Raw genomic sequence first — 21,837 nt, 5'->3', positions numbered from 1 at the left:
GGATCAGATCGAACGAACTTGAAGTAAAGCAGCCGAGCGGACGGGAATTAACTGGGGAAGCGGAGCAGGTGAACAGAACGAGTGGATTTAAAGCCCTGCTCATTAGCTCGGTTGGCTCGTTAAGTAGCTCGAGCCAGCTCGTCAGTAAAACGAGCAAAAACAGCTGCTCAGGTCATTACAAAATTGACCGAGCCGAGCCGTGCTGAGCTACAATTGAGCCGAGCCGGCTCGTGAGTTTCTGGCTTGGTGTCCAATCTTGAGCAACTCCACCATTTTGCTCACATCAGATTCGCCTGCCCCCAGTTGACTCTGACCTCATATTCATTCTCCCTGACAATCCGTGCACAAACTCCGGGCAACCATGCCCAGTTGAAGTACACCTTTGTCCCCAACATTGTAGACCCTGAACATACGATTGGCCTGAGCCTTCTCGGTGATCAAAGCCCATGACAGGACCCATCTGCCGCCGACATGGTCGCGGGGGGAAGGGGGCATAGTAGGTGGGAACAAGATAACCTCACGGGTGATGGGGGGCATAGTAGGTGGGAACAAGAAACCTCACAGGTGATGGGAAACACAACCATGGTAGAGTCACCACTTGCGGGGTCTGCGGTGTTGACATCAATATCGGAGCACCAGCCGCTACGGCCTCGACTATGTAATCGAGGAGGAAGAGCGCGGCTGGGGCCAACTCTCACTACATAAAACGTTAAGTAGCTAGATTTTGGATATGAGTTGTTATAGATAGCATTAAGAGCCAACTCTCGCTACATAAAGCACATAAGTTTGGGCTTGTCGAGGGCACATATCATGCACATATCATGGCCATGGCAATGAGTGAAGATTTTGTGTATTTTTTGAACCTGAGACTTTGAATATTTGCCACGGTGAGTCTTTGTGTTCTTTGGAGGAAATGAATACCTGACTTAAGTGCTTGGATTTTCGATTATTATTTGCTTAAAGATCCTATCGATTGATAGGAACATGCACATCTATTTACGCACGTTATTTATCTAGGTCCTTAGATACGAACATACAGAGCTATTTACGCATGTTATTTATCTGGGTCTTTAGGGTGTAACAGTCCATCTGGGTTCGAGTCAGCGACTCAGCATGTGTATTAGTATTTTTTCTATAATCATTCAAGCGTGGGTCCAGTCTCGCTGTTCATGAGATATATGATTTGCGTACTTGTATTGATAACAATAGGGGGCGTGCGTGTACAGGTGTATATAAGTGCGTTTGGGAAAAAAAGTGTATGCAGTAACACAAATAGTAGGCAGTTGTGTGCATTTCTGCATATCTGCCTCCGGCTTAAGTCATTGTTTGACTGTTTTTAGTACCGTTGGACGTGCCCACTAATCGTGCCTCCAAAGCCGTCGAGGGGCAAAATTGTCCACCAGAACAAATCCTTCGTTGCCTTCTCTCCCCAGTCCCCCACACAGGGCCCGATTCGCATTCTCCGCTGTCCTCTCCCCTTGACGCCTCCGTCCGACTCCACCACCGCCTCGCGGACCCATTCCCGGCCTGGCTCCGATCCGCCGCCGCCGCCTCGCCATTCCGCAGCCCTGCTCCTCGGCCTCTTCAAGCCCCGTCGCCGCCGCCCCTCGCTCTCTCGCATCGCACCCGCTTGGCCTGTTCTAGATGTGTCTGACGGCGTGCCCCCCTACTGGCCAAGAAACTAACATAGGTGAGGGTCGTTGCCTTCAAGGTTTATACCAGTACAAATTTAATAAGTTTGTTGGCTCTACTTTTACTTAGATGGTTCATGTGTTTATGGTGTTGGGGCGTAAGTAAAGAAGTGCTACCAAGTATGCATCATCGGCGTATGATCTTCTGGAGGATATGCTTCGAGTGATTTTTATTTTTCTACGTGCATTTGCATGGTACTTGAGATCAGTAGGCTGGTGCTTGTTGCTGTACATGCATGTGCCCAGTTGGCCAGTTCTATGAACGTCGCTACATTTTTTAGCATCGTGTGAAATCATGTTACACACTCCCCCTTTGAACAAACAAAACAAATCCAAAGTAATCCATTTATCTTACCCTAATGTGCACCCATGTGCTGTACAAATTCATTGTGAAATTATCACGGTCAATGGAAGCAATAGGTTAGGGCAGACCTGATCGGCGAGGGTATTTTCCTAGCCGAACTTCTCCACCGCAGTCCTGGAGGGCAGACGACGTAAGTGGGCCGACCATAGGGATACAGGTCACACTAGTAGAGAACTTAACTTCCATGCGCCCCATTTTATCCCGGTTTAAAGTTGGTCCGGGATAAAAGGTTCACCAACCGGGACTAAAGCTCGGTCACTGGTGGGGGGCTCACCAACCGGGACCTTTTATACCGGTTGCAAAGGCTAGTGGAAAAAAAAGACCCTGAGAGGCCTTTTATCCCGATTTGAAACACCAACCGGGATAAAAGACCCCCCTTTTATCCCGGTTGGTGTTTCAAACCGGGATAAAAGGGTCCCCAACAGGGTGGCTAAAAGAGGACTAAATCCCTCAAGCCCTTATTGAGATTGAGTTGGAAACCTTCATCTTCATCTAGTAAATTCAGTACTTGTTATACTTGTTCTTGCTAGTTCTTCGATTGCTTGCAGGACGAGTGTCCTAGTGGCCGGGTGACGCGCTCCATAAGATCGCGGCAGCCATTGGAGGTGGTGTATCGGTTGCTAAGGCGCAGCTTCGAAGACTGTAGTCGGGCCGTGAACGTCGTCTCCATCCACCAATCGAGTTATCCACGCCTCTCTCATCGAAAGATCGGGAATCAACCCTAGCGGGTTCATATCAGTTACAAACCAGGATAAAAGGGTCCCCACGAGTTAATACAAAAGGATTGCATCCCCTATATAGTCAGATGTGCTGTGTAGGTGGGATGGCAAGGAAGCTACACGTGAGGCTAGAGGTTGTGGATTCGAATCCCACGCAGCGCGCACGTGCATATTTCGCGTGACTTGTGACTTGTGGGAATTCTTTTTTTTTTGCACCGCCTGGCATGGTAACCTATTTTATCTCGGTTGGTATTACCAACCGGGACAAAAGGGGGTGTCTTTTATCCCGGATGGATTTTCGGGAGATTTGCATCCTACCAACCGGAACTAATACCGAGTTCTCTACTAGTGTCAGGAAAGAGGGGGAACCCTAAAAACTCTGCTCTATTTTTATAGAGGTGTTAACATGACCCAACTCAATCGCAACTCAGATCCCTAAAACCACTTACGACTTAACAGCCCTACTAACCTAACTACTAGCCAGCTGCTTATTTCTGAGCAAATAGGTCTCGACCACTGTGACAAATATATGATAAAGAATTCAATGAAATCAGTGCCTATGTTCTTCACTTCCATCTATTTTTTCCTTTTTTCCAAACTTCTGTATTCTCCATCGTAGGTCATCAAATTGGAAAGGAAGGGTAAACAACTCAACATTGCTTTACTATGGCATAGCACACTGCTTCTCTGTATTTTCTCTCCGCATCCAAACCCTTCTTTGTTGATCCGTCCCCCATCTCATGGCTTACCTCATTGTTGCTGCATCTTCTTCCATGCGTTGCACCAAACAAGTGTCTCAGCTCCACCATGGCTCCTTCCTTCCCCAGGCCTGCTACCGCCACCCACCATGCCCGGAAAGTAAAAGTTGGACGCCTAAGTACTTTGCTATGCTTTGTCCCCAGTGTGAATGCATCTCGATCTGTTCATGTATGCATCCCCTATAGCTTGCAACTACTCAGACCCTATTAACCGTCACCGTGCCCTGCTTATGACTCCTACAATAGTTTGGTGGATATAACCCCGAGTACCTCATGATGGTCTTAGAAGATCGCGGATTTAATCTTGTTGTAGCCGCAAGATGATTTAGAGATACATACTAGTTGGATATTAGGAAAGAAGCCGTTGTGATAAGATTTGATCTTGTTACTTGTAGCTGACTAGGACCTTAAAATAACTTAGAGCAACTCCAACAATAGTCCTCAAACTAAAGCCTTTAAAGATTAAATTTTAAAGATTAAATGGGGTTCTCTCTATTTTTTTAAAGAGCCACAAAAATATCTCCAACTCCAGCAATAGCCCCCACGGATAAAGGGCTCCCTAGAGACCCCACAGGAATAGAGCATGGAGGGTGGAATTTAGAGATCTCCCCAAAATGAGGAGCCAAATAGAGAGCCGACTAGAGTGCATTTTTTTAACTTGGCTCACTAAACTTGAAGTAGGAGGCTGTTTAGAGGGTCCAGTGAAGTTGCTCTTATAATCCTACCCCAGAGTAAGGACGGGAAGGGGAACCCTTAGAACCTAGACAACCACAACCAGAACACAGGAGGTATTACCAAGCATGTCTAAATCACGTGTCATTGCGCCCCTATATTACCACCAATCTTAGAGTCTATTTGCTTGAGCTGTAGTTTTGGGAGCTTTTCTTAAAAGTTGTTGCTGGTCTTTTGGTTATGAAAAACCAACAATAGCCTTTAGAATATGTTTTTAGTTTTCTGGGCTCAGAAAGCTACGAAAAGTCTAGAAAACTGAGCTTTTCAGCTTTCCATATAAACTCAGCTTTTCTGGGCTTCTAACTTTTTGGAAGCTGCATGAGAAGTTCGTTATTTGTTTGAGCTTTTGACTTTTTTTGCGCTAAAAAGCTGCTCATAAGCTCAAACAAACACGACCTTAGGTCCAATGATCCATCCACTGGACAATATACCACCTCGGGTAATCCTCTAAGGGGACTGCCAGCATAACCCCCGACCAATAGCAAGGATACGAGTGGCGTGTGAACCACTTCCGGCATAGGAGCAGCAGTAGGGGCAATCTATGAGCATTCCAGGACAGGAGCAGTAGTTGGAGGTGGAACAAGTCGATGGGGAGTGGATGTCTTAGTAGATGCGGGTGATCGAGCAGTAAGCGAGGAAGGCAATGCAAATGTGCGGTCACTCACGCCGCTCCATTGACCTTGGCCTGTAGTGCCCTTCTCTGGCGTCATACCATGCTGCCTCTGAGTCTGACCATCAGTGGTGAATGCCATGGTCGCTGCTGAGGATGGCTTCTGGCACATATTGACCAAAGTCATAAACAAGCCTTAAACTGTTATGCACTCTCTGCCCTATTTGACTGAATGTTTCTCAACCTAGGTAGTCTGTACACTGTCTACCTAGGTCCAGACATGGACTAAGATTCATAATGTTCCACAAGAGATTCATTTAGCCTTCAGCCAATAGGGAATTTCATTGTTAGTCAGCTATGCACTTATTGTATCTGCATTTCAGCATTTTTTGTACTCAAGGATTGATGCAATATTGCACAGTTAACTGTACCAAATTTTCTTTTTCTTTTTTAAAAAATGTGATTTGTAGTATGTCATGGTATTGGACTATTGGTAAATGGGCAGGTACCCATGTCTGTTGCTGCCAGTGATGAATGACCATGATATGGTGAGGTCATGTCTAAAGGGTAAACGGTGAGTTGAACTATGCTCTTCGTGAGATCTTTCTCAATCAGCAGCTCCATATTCTACAACAATTTCTATGATGTACTCATGAGATGAAGTTTCTCTGAAGGAACCATATTGATATAATTCTGTGAATTGTAGGGCTTGCAACCAATGTTTTTTAAAAGATAGTCCAAAAATTTCTTAATAACTAAGCTGTAGTGGCTTATTCTGGGCCATTTCAGTGGGCCACTTGATGCTAATAGAATAATACCTTTTCAAAAATGAATATTTTAAGCTCGTCTCAACTGAACAATTTGTTTTTTATGTGAGATTGATTTGTTATATTAATAGCTCAGTCGTTTGAACTGTTCAGCACTATATGAACAAAATAAACTGGTAGATTGGTAAATATTCGTATCTTCACAAAAGATATCGTAAAATAACATTTATGAATTCACTTGGATTCATAATTTTATTTCTTAATTCGTAAAATATAATTGTTCATTTTTGTGATTTTCCAGAATCCTATGTTGACTGATGCACTGGTGGTTCGTATTTTATTTTGCATAGCGTTTCACTCAAATAGAATTGCAGTCCTGGGTAGATATTTTGTGGTTAAAACAGAGTTGAACCTCTAGACTAATTTTGAAGCAGGTTTTACTTTCAGTAAATTTCAAAGTTTCACTCCAAGAGACTTAACTGAAATTTCTTTCTTGAAAGCACACACAGTTAAGAATGATTACAATCTTAAGAACTTGCTCTACTTCAAGCTGTAGCCTGTAACCCACAATGCCCTTGTACCTTTCCAGGCCAGGCTATTTTGAGTACACGGATCTACCAACGCGTAGTAGTCATGCTAAAATCTCCACATCCACACCATTTTACCCCTTGCAATTTCCCCTGTTTAAAAAAATCACTCTTTATAATATATCCCCAATGTAATGCTCCAATCATTGATGTGAAAATTAAAGCTTCTGTATATGATTTCTGTCCCAGGTTTCATTGGACATCTACTAAACGTATCGGTATCTGTCATGTTTTTGCGGGTAAGATGCATTGCTTCAGAGTTGGAGAGGAACAAGAGTATTTTGGAACTGAAAGGTAACAAAACTATATCCAGCTCTGCCTAATAATGATTGCGATCCAATTTATTCTGGTATCTAATGATATACTTGATATGGCAGAGCTTTATTAATCAAGGTGGATGGATAACAATGGCAAGGTTAGCCTTGTTCGCCCTCCGAAGAGACTGAACTTTCAGGTACTAATTCTTGCTTAACAAAGTCAATTCTCTCTGTGGCTTATATAATGCCGATCCTAACAAATTGCTAACAACCAAGGTATAACAATGGGCTAATTCTGGTACTCTACCGCTAACCAACTAGAACCAACTGCTAATTCTGTGGAGCTGCTGCCGGATCCTTGTTAGTTGTGCCTCCGGCGCTGGTAGGTGTGCTCAGCAAAGGCGTACATACTCCACAATAATACTTACCCAATGTGTGTTTAAGTTTTTCCATGTTACAAAAATGCATGCTACTTGCTGCCAGATCTTGCAAGCTGGGCTGACTTCTTTCAAAAATAAGATTGTTCCTATGCTTCCAAATTTGCCATGCTCCAATATGAATGTTTCAATATAGAAGGAGTTTGGAAAAAGGAGTTTGGAAAGTACATTTTAGCTGAAACCAACATGTCAAAGAAATTGAGGTGCGTGTTCCAGTGAATGCCAAGAAGCTGCCAGCAATGTTTACTAAAGGTGCAACCAAAGAATAGGTGAGAGGCAGTTTCATCTGTATTTGCTTGACATAGGACACAATTGTAGTTATTCCTTTTAATTCTAGGTTCTTCCTTTTCAGTATGTTTCTTGTGTTCAATCTGTCCATGAGTAGAAGGCAGCAAAAAAACCCTTAATTGGAACACCTTGACTTTTAGATCCATAGGAAGGGTAGCCCCGACATTGTAACAATCCAACAATCTGGCCTCTCCTAGCTTTGTGCAGATTGTGTTTTTTCTTTTGTGGGGCTTTGCACAGATTGTGAAAATCAAAGAAACCAAAGTGGCTAGGTAATATAAGGAATGACAGTCTAGAGCTCTCAACAGGTTCCCAGGATGCTCACACACAGTACACACACAAGCACAGTAAGTTGGTGCTGCCGAACTGCTTGCAGCCTTTTCTGTTTTCTGCTATATTTATATACAACCAAATGCTATAATAATGCCTGAGTTAATCATATAACTATTACAGCCACTACTACTCTGATTTGCTATTATTCTCCCCAATTATCGGCTAGAAATCAGCTTACTAACGACCATGAACATGAACACTAGCAAGCACTTGGGCAGACTCAAACACACATGGTTTATTGCTGGCAATCTCTCTCTAATCCTTGTGTGTGGACTTGGAGTTGATGTGGACCATTCCAATCCTAGCATGAAGCTCATGGAATATGATTCGTCCAAGTGCCTTCATTTGAATGCCATTGAGCTGTTCCTTGGTGCTGATGAAGTCGGCACTGATCCTCCAATCTTCCTAGCTAGCAGTCCTTGGTGAAGTGGCAGAGCACATCGATGTGTTTGCTACTTCATGGAAGACAGCATTTTTCATCAGCGATATGTCTGCCTTGTTGTCAATCTTCAGCACGGCAGTTTCGACGTTCCTTCACTTGATGTCGCAAGTGGCCAAGCCAACTACACCTCCTGTGTGGCTCTAGTAGGCAACAACATACTCCGTCTCACAGGACGAGAGTGCCACTGCCACCACCTTTTGGGTTGAGAGCATGCCAACATACCAAGCTGCTGCCCAAGAAAAACGGATCAAGGGACGTACTTTTCCTTGTGTCAACATGTGCGCAGGTCGTTGTTGGTGTACCTGACAATGCAAGCAGTGCCTCAATTGTCCTCCGGTAGTGTTAGCCAAGACTGTTCCTGCCACAAAGGGCAGGATGCTTCACTGCCTCCATGTGCTCTTCTGTAGGTCACTTCATGAAGTGACTCGTGTACCCCACACCGAAAGTAAGGTTCGGCCAAGTGTGGAGAAGATAGCGAAGGCTTCCAATGATCCTCCAGTACTGAATGACGTCCACCTCTGCCACCATGCTGTCATGGCATAGCTTGAGCCGCTCCTCCATTGGGTCTGCATAGGGTTGCCGTTCTACATCTATCCCTGCCATCTCAAAGATGCACCTGGCGTTGTGTGCAGTGTGCCTGGCATAACGTAGAAGAGCAAGCCCAAATCGATAATCCTTAACATTGCGTTCATCTCCATCTTGAAGCGATTGATTTCTACCTCGGCTGATCCAATGATGATCAAATCATCCACAAAGACCCCAGGTATAGAGATCAAGTATAATGGAAAGAATCATCTTCCCACAACTCATTTCTAGGTAAATACATTACAAACAATACTTATGAACTTGAATATGTCCGTTTTGAAATAAAAGAGAGCAGTTCGTTCAGAAACCTATGGAAAAACTAACCAACATCTAAGAAAAGATTTCCATGCCTTATTGATCAGACAAAAACACACATTTATTGTCAAGATTTCAGAAAAAATGGCCAATGATGATCCATCGTTGAAGCTGATCTATGTTGTGCTCCAGCATGTATACATCTGAAAGTTTCTACAAAATGTCGTGCCTCTGTAGCCTCCTTTCTTCAAACCTAATTTGCTCAGTAAGCCATGTTTCTTTTCACTGAGCATACTTTGCAATAGAATTGTGGGCCTATATATATGAGAAATGGCGCTGTCTCTTTTCTGCTGTTATTAGCATAAATATTTTCTTCGTATCTGCTTCAAGTGTTGGTTTAAAACACAAACATTGATAATTGAAGCAAATGTTTTTACAATGCTACACAGACTCTTGACCTTGCTAGATTGCACATCAGTAATGCAGTATTGAGAGTACTTCAATGGCTGCTGCATGCAGCATAAATTTTTTCAGATGGGAACACTTCACATTCAGAAGCTTCAAAAGACTGCTGGTCTTTCAGAGGTACCTCCAGAAGCTACAACTTCGTATCACGTTCATTAGGCCACGTTTCCAAGCATGGTCACAGACAAGCTGCAGTGCTAATAACACATATTAAACAACATCACAGGTCTACTAGGTGCGCCTTAGGCGCTAGAGGTTTCCTAACAGTGAGTAAACGTTGCAATCAAATTCCAGTCTGTAATTTGTTCTCACCTCCATATTGATCTACATACTTTGCCACAGCCATGGAGCTTCCCCCATGGTGTTTGAAAGCGGCGGACAAGATACGTCGTAAATTCTTGTGGAGAGGCAGAAAGGAGGCAAATGGAGGTCATTGTTTGATTGCATGGCGACCGAAGGAGCTAGGAGGACAAGGCATTTTGGACCTGTAGCATTTCTGTTGGGATCTCAGGATTTGCTTATTGTGGTTAAGCAAAACTGAACCGGGGAAGCCATGGACGGCCTTCCCGGATTCAGTTCATGGCTGCGCCCCAGTCACTCTTTGCCTCTGCTGTGATTACTGAAGTTGGCAATGGGGCAAACACTAAATTCTGGACAGATAGATGGCTGACTGATGGGTGCTCTTTATTGAGCTGCTGGCTCCTCAACTTTTTGCGTGATTAGCAAAAAGACGCGCTAAAAGGTGCACTATTCAGGATGCTCTACTTGAGAATCAATGGCTACACGATATCCAATGGCACTACTCGGTTGCAGTCCTATCTGAGTTCCTTGACATTTGGGACTTGGTGCAAGCGGTGGTGCTCCAACCAGAGGTTGATGATGTGCACAAATGGAGGCTGGATCCATCAGGACAATGCACTACCAAATCAGCCTATGAGGCACTTTTAACGGATCAATCTATTTTTGCACCGAGTAAACTGACTGGAATATATGGGCAACAAGGAAGTGCAAATTCTTCCTCTGGCTAGTTGCGTATAAGTGCTGTTGGACAGCGGATAGCCTATCTGGACGTGGATTCCCCCATCCTGCCCTCTCTGTGACCATGAAGATGAGACAATCCAACACCTTTTTGGCATGTGCCTTCTCCCAACAATTTTTGCATCGGCTACTGTGCTGTTTCGGGCTCCCTGATTTCACACCTGAAGCAAACACGGCTGGTTTTTATGAGTGGTGGAGGTGGAAGCAAGCTTATGATATGGTCTGTAAGGAATCTCGGCGTGGATTTAACACGCTGGTCATATTTGGGGCTTGGACTCTTTGGAAGACAAGGAACAATGTAGTGTTTAATGGTTCCTCACCAAGGATTGATCAGGTTGATCTCTGGATGCTTGCAAGTGCTAAAGGTTTAAGTACTCTGGTTGCTGTTGGACCTCCTGGTTAACAGCATTTTATGACCAGTAGGTTCTGTGGTCACCTAGTTCACGGGCGCGAATGTAATTTAAAACCCAGGGTGTGTGTGATGTGTGTTGTAAGGTTGTAAGGCTATTTTGGCCTTTTTTTTCCCTCTCTCAATGCAACGATACGCAGTTCTCCTGCGTATTCAAGAATAAATAAGTTCCAGTTTGCTAATATATTTACCACCTTTTATTTTTGTTAATGATATGTTAAAAAATACTAACATTTTGTTGATATGTGAAAATTTAATTGCAGATAGTCCAATCTTTATAATTTCGTACCGTTTTTAATTTTCTGTACGTACACATTGCTACTTTGCATTTATCCTATGACTTAACCCTGAATTGTGGTGCTCTTTAATTTGCTTGCAAACAAATCTATAGCTGTGTGCTATGCTAGTTGTTCAAGACTTCTACATATGCATGGATTATTTCTGGGTTGATTATTTGGTGTGTATGCATTTTCGTTTGAGATACAAGGGCAGGGAAACAAAGCTGACTAGTGATCAGGTTCCTTTTTGTTTGGCTTTAGGAGCTGTGCCATGGGATTTTAGGAGTTGCATGTTTGGGCTGGCGCTCGAGATTATTGCAGAGATGAGCATCAGGAAACAGTGATATGCCTGTTACAAATATGTTGACATTTACGCCGTCCATTATTGAATAGCTCTCCTGCGTGTTTGAGAAGAAAATATCTTTTTACCTTCTTTTTTAGGTAAATAGAGTAGGGGAGGCCCCTACTGTGTTAAATATATTAAAATAGTGTTAAAATAAATTGTACAGAAAGAAAGAAAAGAGGTTGGAACAGATCTACAAGAAACAGGGAGAAAAAGACAGCGCAAGTGAGTTAGTTAGCGTAAGGAGTCTATCCAAGCTAGAAAAGGAGCTTTTTTATCGCTCTTGAATCTATGAGCCTGTAGAGTAGCATCTTCTACAAGTTGATGCTTCCAAGAAGTGAGGCTTGGCTGCTTATTTTCAAAGACAAGGTTGTTTCTTTGTTTCCAAATGTTCCATGAAGCAATGATGAACACCTCCATGAAAAGAAGCTGTTGATTGTTTTGCTAGGTTTCTATCATCATGCTAAAGAAGGGTCGATGAGTTTCACTGAAATCCAATAGCTTGCCAACAGGAGATGCTAACTCACAGTCAAAGAAGAGATGAAACGCTGTTTCTTCTGTGTTAAGTCTACAGAGGACGCAATTGTAGTTGTTTTCATTTATCTTTAGGTTTTTCCTCCTGAGAAGATTCCTTGTATTCAACCTATCCATGAGAAGAAGACAAGAGAATACTTTAAGCTTGTTGCTGCACCGCGATTTCCATATCGATAAAAGAAGGTTCTGGTGGCCTGACATGTATGTATGGGAAGCAGTAGAACTTCTTTGATGAATAGTTGTTGGAGCCCCAAATGTACTGCCACGAATCCTTGTTTCCTTCATGCACTTGTATCCCTTGTATCAGTACTTGTAGATTTTGAAATTCCTGAAAAGCTTGTTCTGATAGAGGTAAATGAAATTGATCCTCTGTGATATTGTTTGTCAAAAACTTTTGCGCTGATATATTTTTGTCAATTGCAAATGAGTATAATCTCGGGAATTTGTTTTGCAGCAAGTGCCCATTCCATATATCCGACCAGAATAGCACTGTTGATCCATCTCCTACAGTACACGCTGCCACACCCCTGAATTTTATCGCAACATCTTTCCACCAAAAGGATCCTTTTTCTTTTTTGGGTAGCATGAGGGACTTCTCCATTGGCATAATATGTGCTCCAGATTAAGTTGACCCATGGTATATCTCTTTTCTTGTAAAATTTATCTAAATGCTTGAGAAGAAGAGCAGTATTTTGACTTCTGATACATAGTACTACAAGTCCACCTTTAGTTTTGGGCTTAGTAACCTTCTTCCATGCAACCAAAGATCCCCTCAAAAGACAATGCCTTCTCGCTCTATAAAAATATTCGGTGACTGCTACTGGCATTTGCATTGTGCACATAGCATAAGTAAGCAATAGAGATATGACTGAATTGGTCAATTCAAGCCTGCCAGCATGAGATAACATAGAGGAGGTGGCGGCGAGTCTTCATTCTGCTTTGTTCATGATAGGAGCATAGTGCTCAACTCTGGGTTTGGTTGTTCCCAATTGTAATCCAAGTATGTGAAAGAAAGATTTCCTAGTTTATATCCAAAAGGTCAAGCAAGTTGTATGGCTCTTTCTTCTGAGACATTGAGTGGGACTAGCCATGACTTTGAGTAGTTCACTTTCAGCCCCGTTGAGAAAAGCTTTCAAGGAGCTCTTTTAGGCAAAGAAGTTCCTGTTGTGAGGCTTTCATAATGAGAATTGTGTCATCTGCATATTGCACTATGGGGAAATCACTGGCGTTGTTTGCTGGGATGGGCACGCTGAGAGTGCCTTGTTGGTGAGTTTTGTGTCTTTTTACCTTTCATCTCTTATTAGATCCTAACATTTCACTTGGTTCACCATGTCTTAGAATCTCAATGTACATTATTATTAGAGGGTGCCCATGATTAGTAGGAGTAGATAGTGATTTTGTTTGACAACAGTTTCAATTATTTGCAGATATGTTGTGGGATACAAGAAAATATTAAAGATATATCGTGGAATACAGGAATTATCTTCGGACCACCTTCATAATTGAACCGTCTTCCATCAAATAATATGGCATTGATAGCTGGCTCAATTCCTTCTGCTTACGACACAGCAAGCCGAACAAGTGATATGTGATAAGCTCACCAGTTCGTAGCAACATGAGGCACATGTAATTTGTGTCATCTTCACTTGGAGAATATTTATGACACATAAGGTCCTTGCTAAGCTATGGGCTCTGCTTCTGTTTGGTTACACGTTTTTACAGCTCTTGTTGTAGCGCCCAATGTGTGTAGTTGCAATGCAGTGGATAGGGGATTATTCTGATGTCTAGCACTATTCTTGATCAAACAAAGATACGAGAACGACCTAGTATTTGAATTTTGTTCTCAATCATCCAATCTGGATCATCGTTTGTGAGGTACAATGAAATTATTCCTTAGCGACTGAGCTCAATCCAACTTTGTTTTGAGCACAAATAGTTACACTAACAAACCTTGAGAAAACGGCAACACTTCAACAATTTAATTATAACAATGTCAGCCATAATTGAATTACACTAATTCTTAAAGTATATTCCAGAAACATGCTCAAACATGGAGGGTGAAACCCAAAAAAAAATGTGTATACGGCACCCAAAATCAGCTTGGTTCCTTTTTCAGGGCTGGCACCTAATATGATTGACAAAATCCTAATAAGAATGCAAGTTCTGGAACAGAAACAGGTTCCACACATTTAGCACAGCGACAAGGATCCAAGAAATGAACTGCATCGACGTCAAAAACTGGGCCATCATTTGCATCTTGTAGATGCATACAAAGTAGCAAATGACCCTAGGAAGTTAATCCAAAATCACAATGGTACCTAGCAATAATCTTTGGACCTAGAGTCCTGCAGGATCAATGGCTTACAGCATTTCAAGTTAGCTGCTTCTGTAGCATACCAGCAAAGATTCTTTGAAACTGTTGTTTGTCAGCATCAAGCGCTTTCTGGACACTGCTTTCCACCACGCTCAGTTTGGAGAGTTTTTCCTCATCATCTTCTTTAGCCTTCTCAATCAGTTGTCCTTTCTGGCGAAGGTGCTCAAGTTTCTCTTCAAGCTCAGCCATCGCTTGATCAACTTCACAAAGTAATGAATCGTTTTTTGACAGGGAACTTATTGCTCCAAGCTTCTGTGCTTCAACTGCGGATTTCTCTTCAAGATGTTTAGTGTATTCAAATTTCACCTTAATCGCTTTATCCAGCAATGTTTCAAAATACTGAACGTCAAATCCGTTAGTCTTTAGTTCAGCAAGTATGCCTTTTGCCTCTTCAAATGATCCTTCATTGTCTGCTATGCTTGATTTCCTTATACTTTTCACAAAGAGGTCGAATGACACCATCAGACCAAGAGCCTTTCCTTCTCGTAGTCCAGGTAAATATTGCTGAAGTGGAAGAAAATGTGGCTGCTGCGGAAACTCCTTGAACACATCGCTTTCATCAATTTCAGACCAGAAGTGTGAGGTCTTGACGAATGGAACTTGGGTACCAGTTTTGTTCCTAAGCGCATCAGCATCTCTAGTTTTTTGACAGCCACTGCTGGGAGAAGTCAGCCCTTCGTCGAGCTTACTACCTTGTACATCAATATCTGCCAAAAGATCCAGTGATTAGAAAGCTGATAAGTTGATGTACACAAAAAAAAAATTACAGTTTCACAAATCACCATGGATAAGAATAGATAGCTCATACCATTGGAATCTGACTCAAAGCTCAAAGGAACCAATACTAAAGGTTCTTGATATGTCACTTCATCTGTGTTTATTGTACCTTCAGTACTGTCAAGTAGCTGCTGAGTGGATTTTGTACTCTCGAACTGTATGTGAAACAATATATCAGAATGAGAATCGTCACTGACAGATAATAGAAAGTATCAAGTCAAGAAAGAACATTCTTACTGTTAACGGAGATTCTCTATGTGATCCAGCTACTTCGTTTACTCCTATCTTCTGGCCCGTACTAGGCGACTCTAATGAGCTATGCAGACTATGTGGTTCATCGAAGTATTTCTTTTTCTTACTAGCTACTGCAGGTTGTACCATAATCATCAAATTTTGATGAACCATATCATTGATGGATGAGTATTAGAGGAACTACTTACTTTTCTTTGAAGTGTAAACCTTACAAAGTTGAATACTTTTTCTCTCTGGCTGATTTTGCACCTGCAAAATTATTGACATGGAGCCATTGAAAGCCACTGTAAATGCCTTGGTTGTAAATGCTACTTACACTTTAAGGAAAAAAATAATGCAGGGTACTCACATTGTCAAAGGCATCAGTTTTTGGGGCTGTTGAGTGCCCTGGGGAAGGACAGAGAAGCATATTCATTAGCACTGAACAAACTGAACTACTCACTATACAGTGTAAAAGCACATGCAGATCACCCTTGCTATGGAGTGGAGAGGAAGAATTCGGAGGGTGGATGCTTGCCGGAGAGTCTTCCACTGCAGATAAGGGAGTGCCCATCATAGAAAGTGAAGCATGTTCAGAATCTTCAGCTAATACGGCCACCTTTGGCTGCAATTCTTTCCTCGACTTTTTGGCCCCAGAATACTCAGGATCACGACAATGTTCATCATCACTGAATGTCACATTATTTGACCTTGTACGTTTTCCAGATGCAGACGACCACCTGGAATTAGCCTGTCTCTACACAAGTTATGAAAACATCAGAATGCACAATCCAAGCTTCATAATAGACTGCAACTTCAAGAAAATTTCTTACAATCTCAATGCTCAGTACAATGCTTATAGTGAAATGCAAAACAAGCACAAGCACAGCTATGAAATGGATTTGTTATATTACCTTAGCACTCACAATGCTCCAATGCTTGCCATCATCCCAGCTGTAGTGCGGCTTCAGAAACTCTACCACCTTGGTCACCAGCTTCCTGGCTTTGCTGCCATTGATACTGACCTTAAACTCACCATCCCCGACAACCTTGCGCACCAATGCTGCTGACCACGCCCCATCACAATACGCCTCCACGGCAGCGCCAGGCCCCAGCCAGAACTCGCTCTCCTGTGGTGAGTGCTCCACGGCCGGCCGGATAAACTGCCAATGCAGGTACTCCGTCGCCTTCTCGGCTCCGCCGCCCCCTTCCTCTTCCAGATTGGAGTACTCAACGACATAGCTGAGGTCATCGATTACCTTCGCCACCGTCGCGGGGAACCAGGAGTAGCCGTACACCTCCTGGACCCTCCCCACCTCGACCTTCTCGCCGGCCTGGTACACCCTAACCTCGCCCTCTGGCCGGACGGTGATGACGGACCGCGACGGGATCCACTCACCGCCGCCAACGTAGTCGCGGCGGGGCCGGACGAGGCTGGGCGAGAACTGGATTACCTCGCGGGAGATGGGGAACGCGACGGCGACGGCGGCGGGGGAGGCGGAGAGGACGATGCCGGACCACCAGCCGCAGTTGTGGAAGGCCTCGACGGCGTCGTGGGGGAGGAATCGCGGCGGCGGGGACTCCGGGTCCGGGGGCGGGGGCCGCGGCCGGACATGGGTAGGGGCGAACGACTCCTCGAGGGCGCCGCCGCCATTGTCGTCTTGGAGGTCCGCGTACGAGACGGTGTACTCCGCTGGGAGGCCGTCACCGCGGGCGGAGGCGAAGCTGACGACGTTGGCCGCGTACCAGGTGCCGTAGTACCCGTCGCCGTCGAGGCGGACCTCGACGTCGGTGCCGGGAGGCAGGAGGGGCGGCGCCGAAGGGGACGGGGAGCGCGGAGGCTGGGTCTGAGGCGGGGCCTTCCTCGGAGCGCTCCAGCCGCGCCCGCGGCGGCGGCGGCGGCCGGTGAGCGGCGGTGAGCGGCCGGCCGCCATGGGGTTTTGGGTTTCTTGCGCGGGCGATTTGGGTGGCGAACGCTAAGCGCGTGGGGTGAGAGAGACGGGAAGTGCGAGCGTTGCGGCATTCGTTGAGTAAGTAATCCCAGATTATTTACTGTCAGAAACAAATCATCTGCAATCGTTAAGAGATACTGAAATACTGCAGAAGGATTGAGCCATTAGGCTAATTTTCATTGAAGGTTCCATAGAAATTTTATAAACATTAAAATCTTTAATCTGAACTACATCAGCGATTTCTCTGATTTAAGTTATTATAAAACAGAAATGGGAGTTTCATCCCGATAGCATCCAAGAGATATATTTAAGTAGCAAACTCGTTCGAGTGCGCTGACTTTAGATACCACCCCTTTAGTCTCGGTTTAATTTCAGCCCAGGAAAAAAGAGGTGCACCACGGTAGGCTGGAATAGGATGCACCTTTACTCTCGGTTCTTTTTTTGGAACCGGGACCACTCTTTAGTCTCGGTTAAAACGGCTAGTTTCCGGGCACCGACGGCGCCACCCTTTACCCCCGGTTGGAGCCACCAACCGGGACAAAAGATCCAACCTTTTATCGTGGTTGGAGTTACCAACCAAGATAAATGTTTTACTCCCGGTTAGTAATTCCAACCGAGATAAAAGGTTGGAGCTTTTGTCCTGGTTGGCGTTACCAACCGGGAGTAACCACCAACTGGGACAAAAGTTCTAATCTTTTGTCCCGGTTGGATTTACCAACCGGGATAAAATCTTATCTACAAGTACCCTTTCTTCCTCCTCCACTCCTCCAGCCCGAGCCACTCCACTCCACAAAGACAGAGAAGCTCATCCTCTCCATGGCGCCGAAGCAAGCCTAGGGAGCTGCTGCTGAAATTTTTTTCCTCATTTTCGTGGGGATTTCACCCATCCAAATTGTTGTGAAGGTTAGCTACTTCATGCTCTGTTCATTTATTGTTGTTAAGCTTTGTTTTATACTTTAGAGAGGGAGAAAAATTAGTTTGTTTGTTGTTAAGCATGTAGAGAATTTGTATTTATACATGTTTTTGAGCTACAATGTTATGGATAGTTTGAATGTGAGGGAGAATGGACAGTAAATGTGAGGTAGAATTGAGATTATTTCAATTTTAGGTATTAGGAAAAAATTAGAGTAAATGTGTTTAATACTTATAAATTAGCCATATAAATTGTAGGTGTAATTTGATACTTTAGTACTCTTCAGATAGAGGTATGCAATTAGCCATTTTTAGAATAAGTACATTACGTCGAAAATATTGAATTTGTTAATAGTTTAGTTATTTGTAAATTAAATATAAGCTAAATAATTTGTGTATTTCTATGTAAACTTTCAGCAATATTTGAGTTTGTCACACTGTATGATGTGTTTGCTTCTGAAATTTTAATTTGTGTATTTCTATCTAAAATTAGCAATGTGATGGATAGTTGTATTGTAATCTATTTTATTGACGGCTTGCGTAATACGTTGCAGATGGACCGGCAATGGATGTATAATGCGGACAGGCAGAGCAAGGTGTTTATTGCTGGCATGAATAATTTTCTTGAAGTGGCCAAAGCGAACAAGCTAGAGAACGGGTTCATATCTGTCCATGCGCCTAATGCAGTAACAAGAAGTGTTATTCAAAGGCTTCCTATGTGACTATTCACAGCCACTTGTTTAGATACGGTTTCACGCATAACTATTTGGTTTGGACCCGTCACGGCGAAAGAGAGGTTGTAATGGAAGATGGTGAAGAGGAGGAGGATGATGACAACATTCCGGACTGCGCTATAGGCCAATCTTTAGCAGATACTACAATGGGTGAGGCTGATGAAGATGAGTTTGCAGAAGATGACCATAATGATGACCTTGGTCAGGTGCTTAGGGATGCACATAGAGATTGCGAAACTCAGAAGGAAGCATCAAAATTGCAGCGCATGATAGATGATCACAGGAAATTGCTATACCCAGATTGCCAGTGAGGCCATAAAAAGCTAGGTATCACACTAGAATTTATGCAATGGAAGGCTAAAAATGGTGTGTCCGATAAGTCATTTAAGTGGATGTTGGAAATTGTCAAGAAGATTCTTCCCAAGAATAATGAATTGCCATCCACAACATATGAAGCTAAATAGATTGTTTGCCCTCTGAGATTGGAGGTTCAGAAGATACATGCATGCCCTAATGATTGTATCCTCTATCGCGGTGCTGAATACGAGGATCTGGATGCGTGTCCCGTGTGCGAAGCATTGCGGTATAAGATTAGGCAAGATGATCCTGGTGAAAGTGATGTGGTATTTCCCTATAATACCACACTTGAAGCGCTTATTTAGGAACAAGGCGAATGCTAAGTTGATGCGATGGCACAAAGAAGAATGTAAGGAAGATAAGATGCTGAGACACCCCGCTGATTGGGCTCAGTGGAGATCAATTAATAGATCATTCCCGGAGTTTGAAGGTGATCCAAGGAACATAAGGTTTGGTTTAAGTACTGATGGATTCAATCCATTCGGTGAGTTGAGTAGTGGTCATAGTACTTGGCCTGTGATCTTATGTATGTTTAACCTTCCTACTTGGATGTGCATGAAACGGAAATTCATTATAATGCCGATGCTTATCCAAGGTCCAAAGCAACCCGGCAACGATGTTGATGTGTACCTAAGACCGTTGATTGATGAACTTTTACAGCTCTGGAAGGAAGAAGGTGTACATGTGTGGGATGAGGATAAACAAGAGATGTTTAATCTACGAGCACTGTTGTTCGTAACCATCAATGATTGGCCTGCACTAAGTAACCTTTCGAGACAGACAAACAAGGGATATCGAGCCTACACCCACTGCTTAGACGACACAGATAGCATGTATTTGAAGCACTGTAAGATGGTAGTCTGTATGGGTCATTATCGATTTCTTCATGCTCAGCACCAGCTACGAGAAAGCGGGATGCATTTCAAAGGGGCGTTAGAAACTCGTAAAAAACCTTTACATCATAATGGAAAACGTGTCTTTGAGATGATAAAGGATGTAAGGGTAGTATTTGGAAAAAGTCTTGGTAGCCAACTTGTTTCAAACGATGATGACGGACGTGTAGCCATATGGAAGAAGAAGCCAATATTTTGGGAGCTACCTTATTGGGAAACACTAGATGTCCACAACGTAATAGACGTGATGCACCTGATGAAAAACCTTTGTGTGAACGTGCTAGGCTTCATGGGTGTTTATGGGCCCTCGAAAGATATACTGGAAGCACGACGGGACCTTAAAGAAATAGGGCAATGGGATGACCTACATCTGAAAAAGAGAGATAACGGACAACACTACTTACATCCTGCTAGTTACACTTTCAGCAAGGAAGAGAAGGATAGCATGTTTGAATGCTCGAATAGTCTGAAGGTCCCGTATGGGTACTCCTCGAATATAAAGAGAATAATAAATATGAAAGAAAAGAAGTTCACAAATCTCAAGGCCCATGATTGCCACATGTTGATGACCCAGTTACTTCTGGTTGTACTGAGGGGTGTTCTACCAGAGAATGTTCGATTGCCGCTTGTAAAGCTATACGCGTTTCCCAATGCGATTTCACAAAAGGCAATTGATCCATCGAATCCAACAAAGCTACATAACGATGTGGTGCAATATCTTGTCAGCTTTGAGTTGGTATTTCCACCATCTTTCTTCAATATTATGACTTACCTTCTTATTCACCTAGTAAAAGAGATTAATATTCTCGGACTAGTATACCTGCACAATATGTGGCCTTTCGAGAGGTTCATATTAGTCTAAAAAACTATGTTCTTAATCGTGCCCGTCTAGAAGGAAGCATCGCCAAGGGATATGGAACAGAGGAGGTGATTGAGTTTTGCGTTGATTTTATTGACTCAATTGAACTGATTGGAGTTCCAACTTCACGCCACGAGGGGAGGCTGCGGGGAATGGGCTGAGCAATGATGCTGATTTGTTCAACAAGGCACACTACACTGTTCTACAACAGTCAACTTTTGTGGCTCCGTATATCGAGCAACACAAGCAGATGTTAGTTTTCGAAAACCCGGCGAGATCTGATGCCTGGCTTACAAGAAGCCACGTGGAAACTTTTTCCTCCTTGTTGCGCAAACAACTTATGGGTAACTCTGAGATTCACGCACACCTTGCTTGGTTAGCCAGGGGACCTTCTAGCACAATCGTGAAATTCCAAGGCTACAAGATAAATGGTTATACATTTTACAAGAGAGCCCAAGATCAGAAAAGCACGAACCAGAATAGTGGTGTCCGCATAGATGCCATAGGCATAAATAGTAGCATGAACTTTTATTATGGTTTCATAGAGGAGATATAGGAAATCGAATACGGACCGTTGTGCATCACTCTGTTTTGTTGCCAATTGGTGAAGCTAAATGGCGTAACCTAAGATTAGTATGGAATGACAATAGTGGACCTTAGCAGGACTGAATATAGTGATGAACCATTCGTACTCGCTAATGATGTGCATCAAGTTTTCTATGTGAAGGACATGTCTAGCAAACCCAAGAGAAATCTAGAAGATCCATGGGAGACAAAGCGCCACATAGTCCTTCCAAGTAAAAGAAAAATTGTGGAAGTCGAGGACAAAATAGACCAATTAGATGATTATGATCAG

At 43.4% G+C, this 21,837-nt stretch overlaps 1 protein-coding gene across 1 annotated transcript; it reads right to left on the bottom strand.

Moving 5' to 3' along the window:
• Positions 1–14,263: 14,263 nt before the first annotated feature.
• LOC101778764 (DUF724 domain-containing protein 3) lies at positions 14,264–17,208 on the bottom strand. Its single transcript, XM_012848213.1, has 6 exons — positions 16,189–17,208; positions 15,813–16,031; positions 15,645–15,682; positions 15,484–15,544; positions 15,075–15,198; positions 14,264–14,973 (listed from the first exon to the last, which is right to left on the bottom strand). The coding sequence occupies exons 1-6, from the start codon at positions 17,206–17,208 to the stop codon at positions 14,264–14,266; spliced, it is 2,172 nt and encodes a 723-aa protein (XP_012703667.1).
• Positions 17,209–21,837: the final 4,629 nt, after the last annotated feature.

Source organism: Setaria italica, chromosome VIII, assembly GCF_000263155.2.
Source record: "Setaria italica strain Yugu1 chromosome VIII, Setaria_italica_v2.0, whole genome shotgun sequence".
NCBI lineage: Eukaryota > Viridiplantae > Streptophyta > Magnoliopsida > Poales > Poaceae > Setaria > Setaria italica.
The sequence above is the reverse complement of the archived record's forward strand: the minus strand, read 5'-3'. Positions and strand labels throughout refer to the sequence as shown.

What these genes read in the sequence shown, in the direction of transcription:
- LOC101778764 (XM_012848213.1), bottom strand. Translation starts at nt 17,208, where the DNA reads ATGGCGGCCGGCCGCTCACCGCCGCTCACCGGCCGCCGCCGCCGCCGC. An exon ending in GGTTTACACTTCAAAGAAAA is followed by an intron (nt 15,199 to 15,483) that starts GTAAGTAGTTCC and finishes TTTCACATACAG; the next exon opens with TTCGAGAGTACAAAATCCAC. An exon ending in CTTTGAGTCAGATTCCAATG is followed by an intron (nt 14,974 to 15,074) that starts GTATGAGCTATC and finishes ATCTTTTGGCAG; the next exon opens with ATATTGATGTACAAGGTAGT.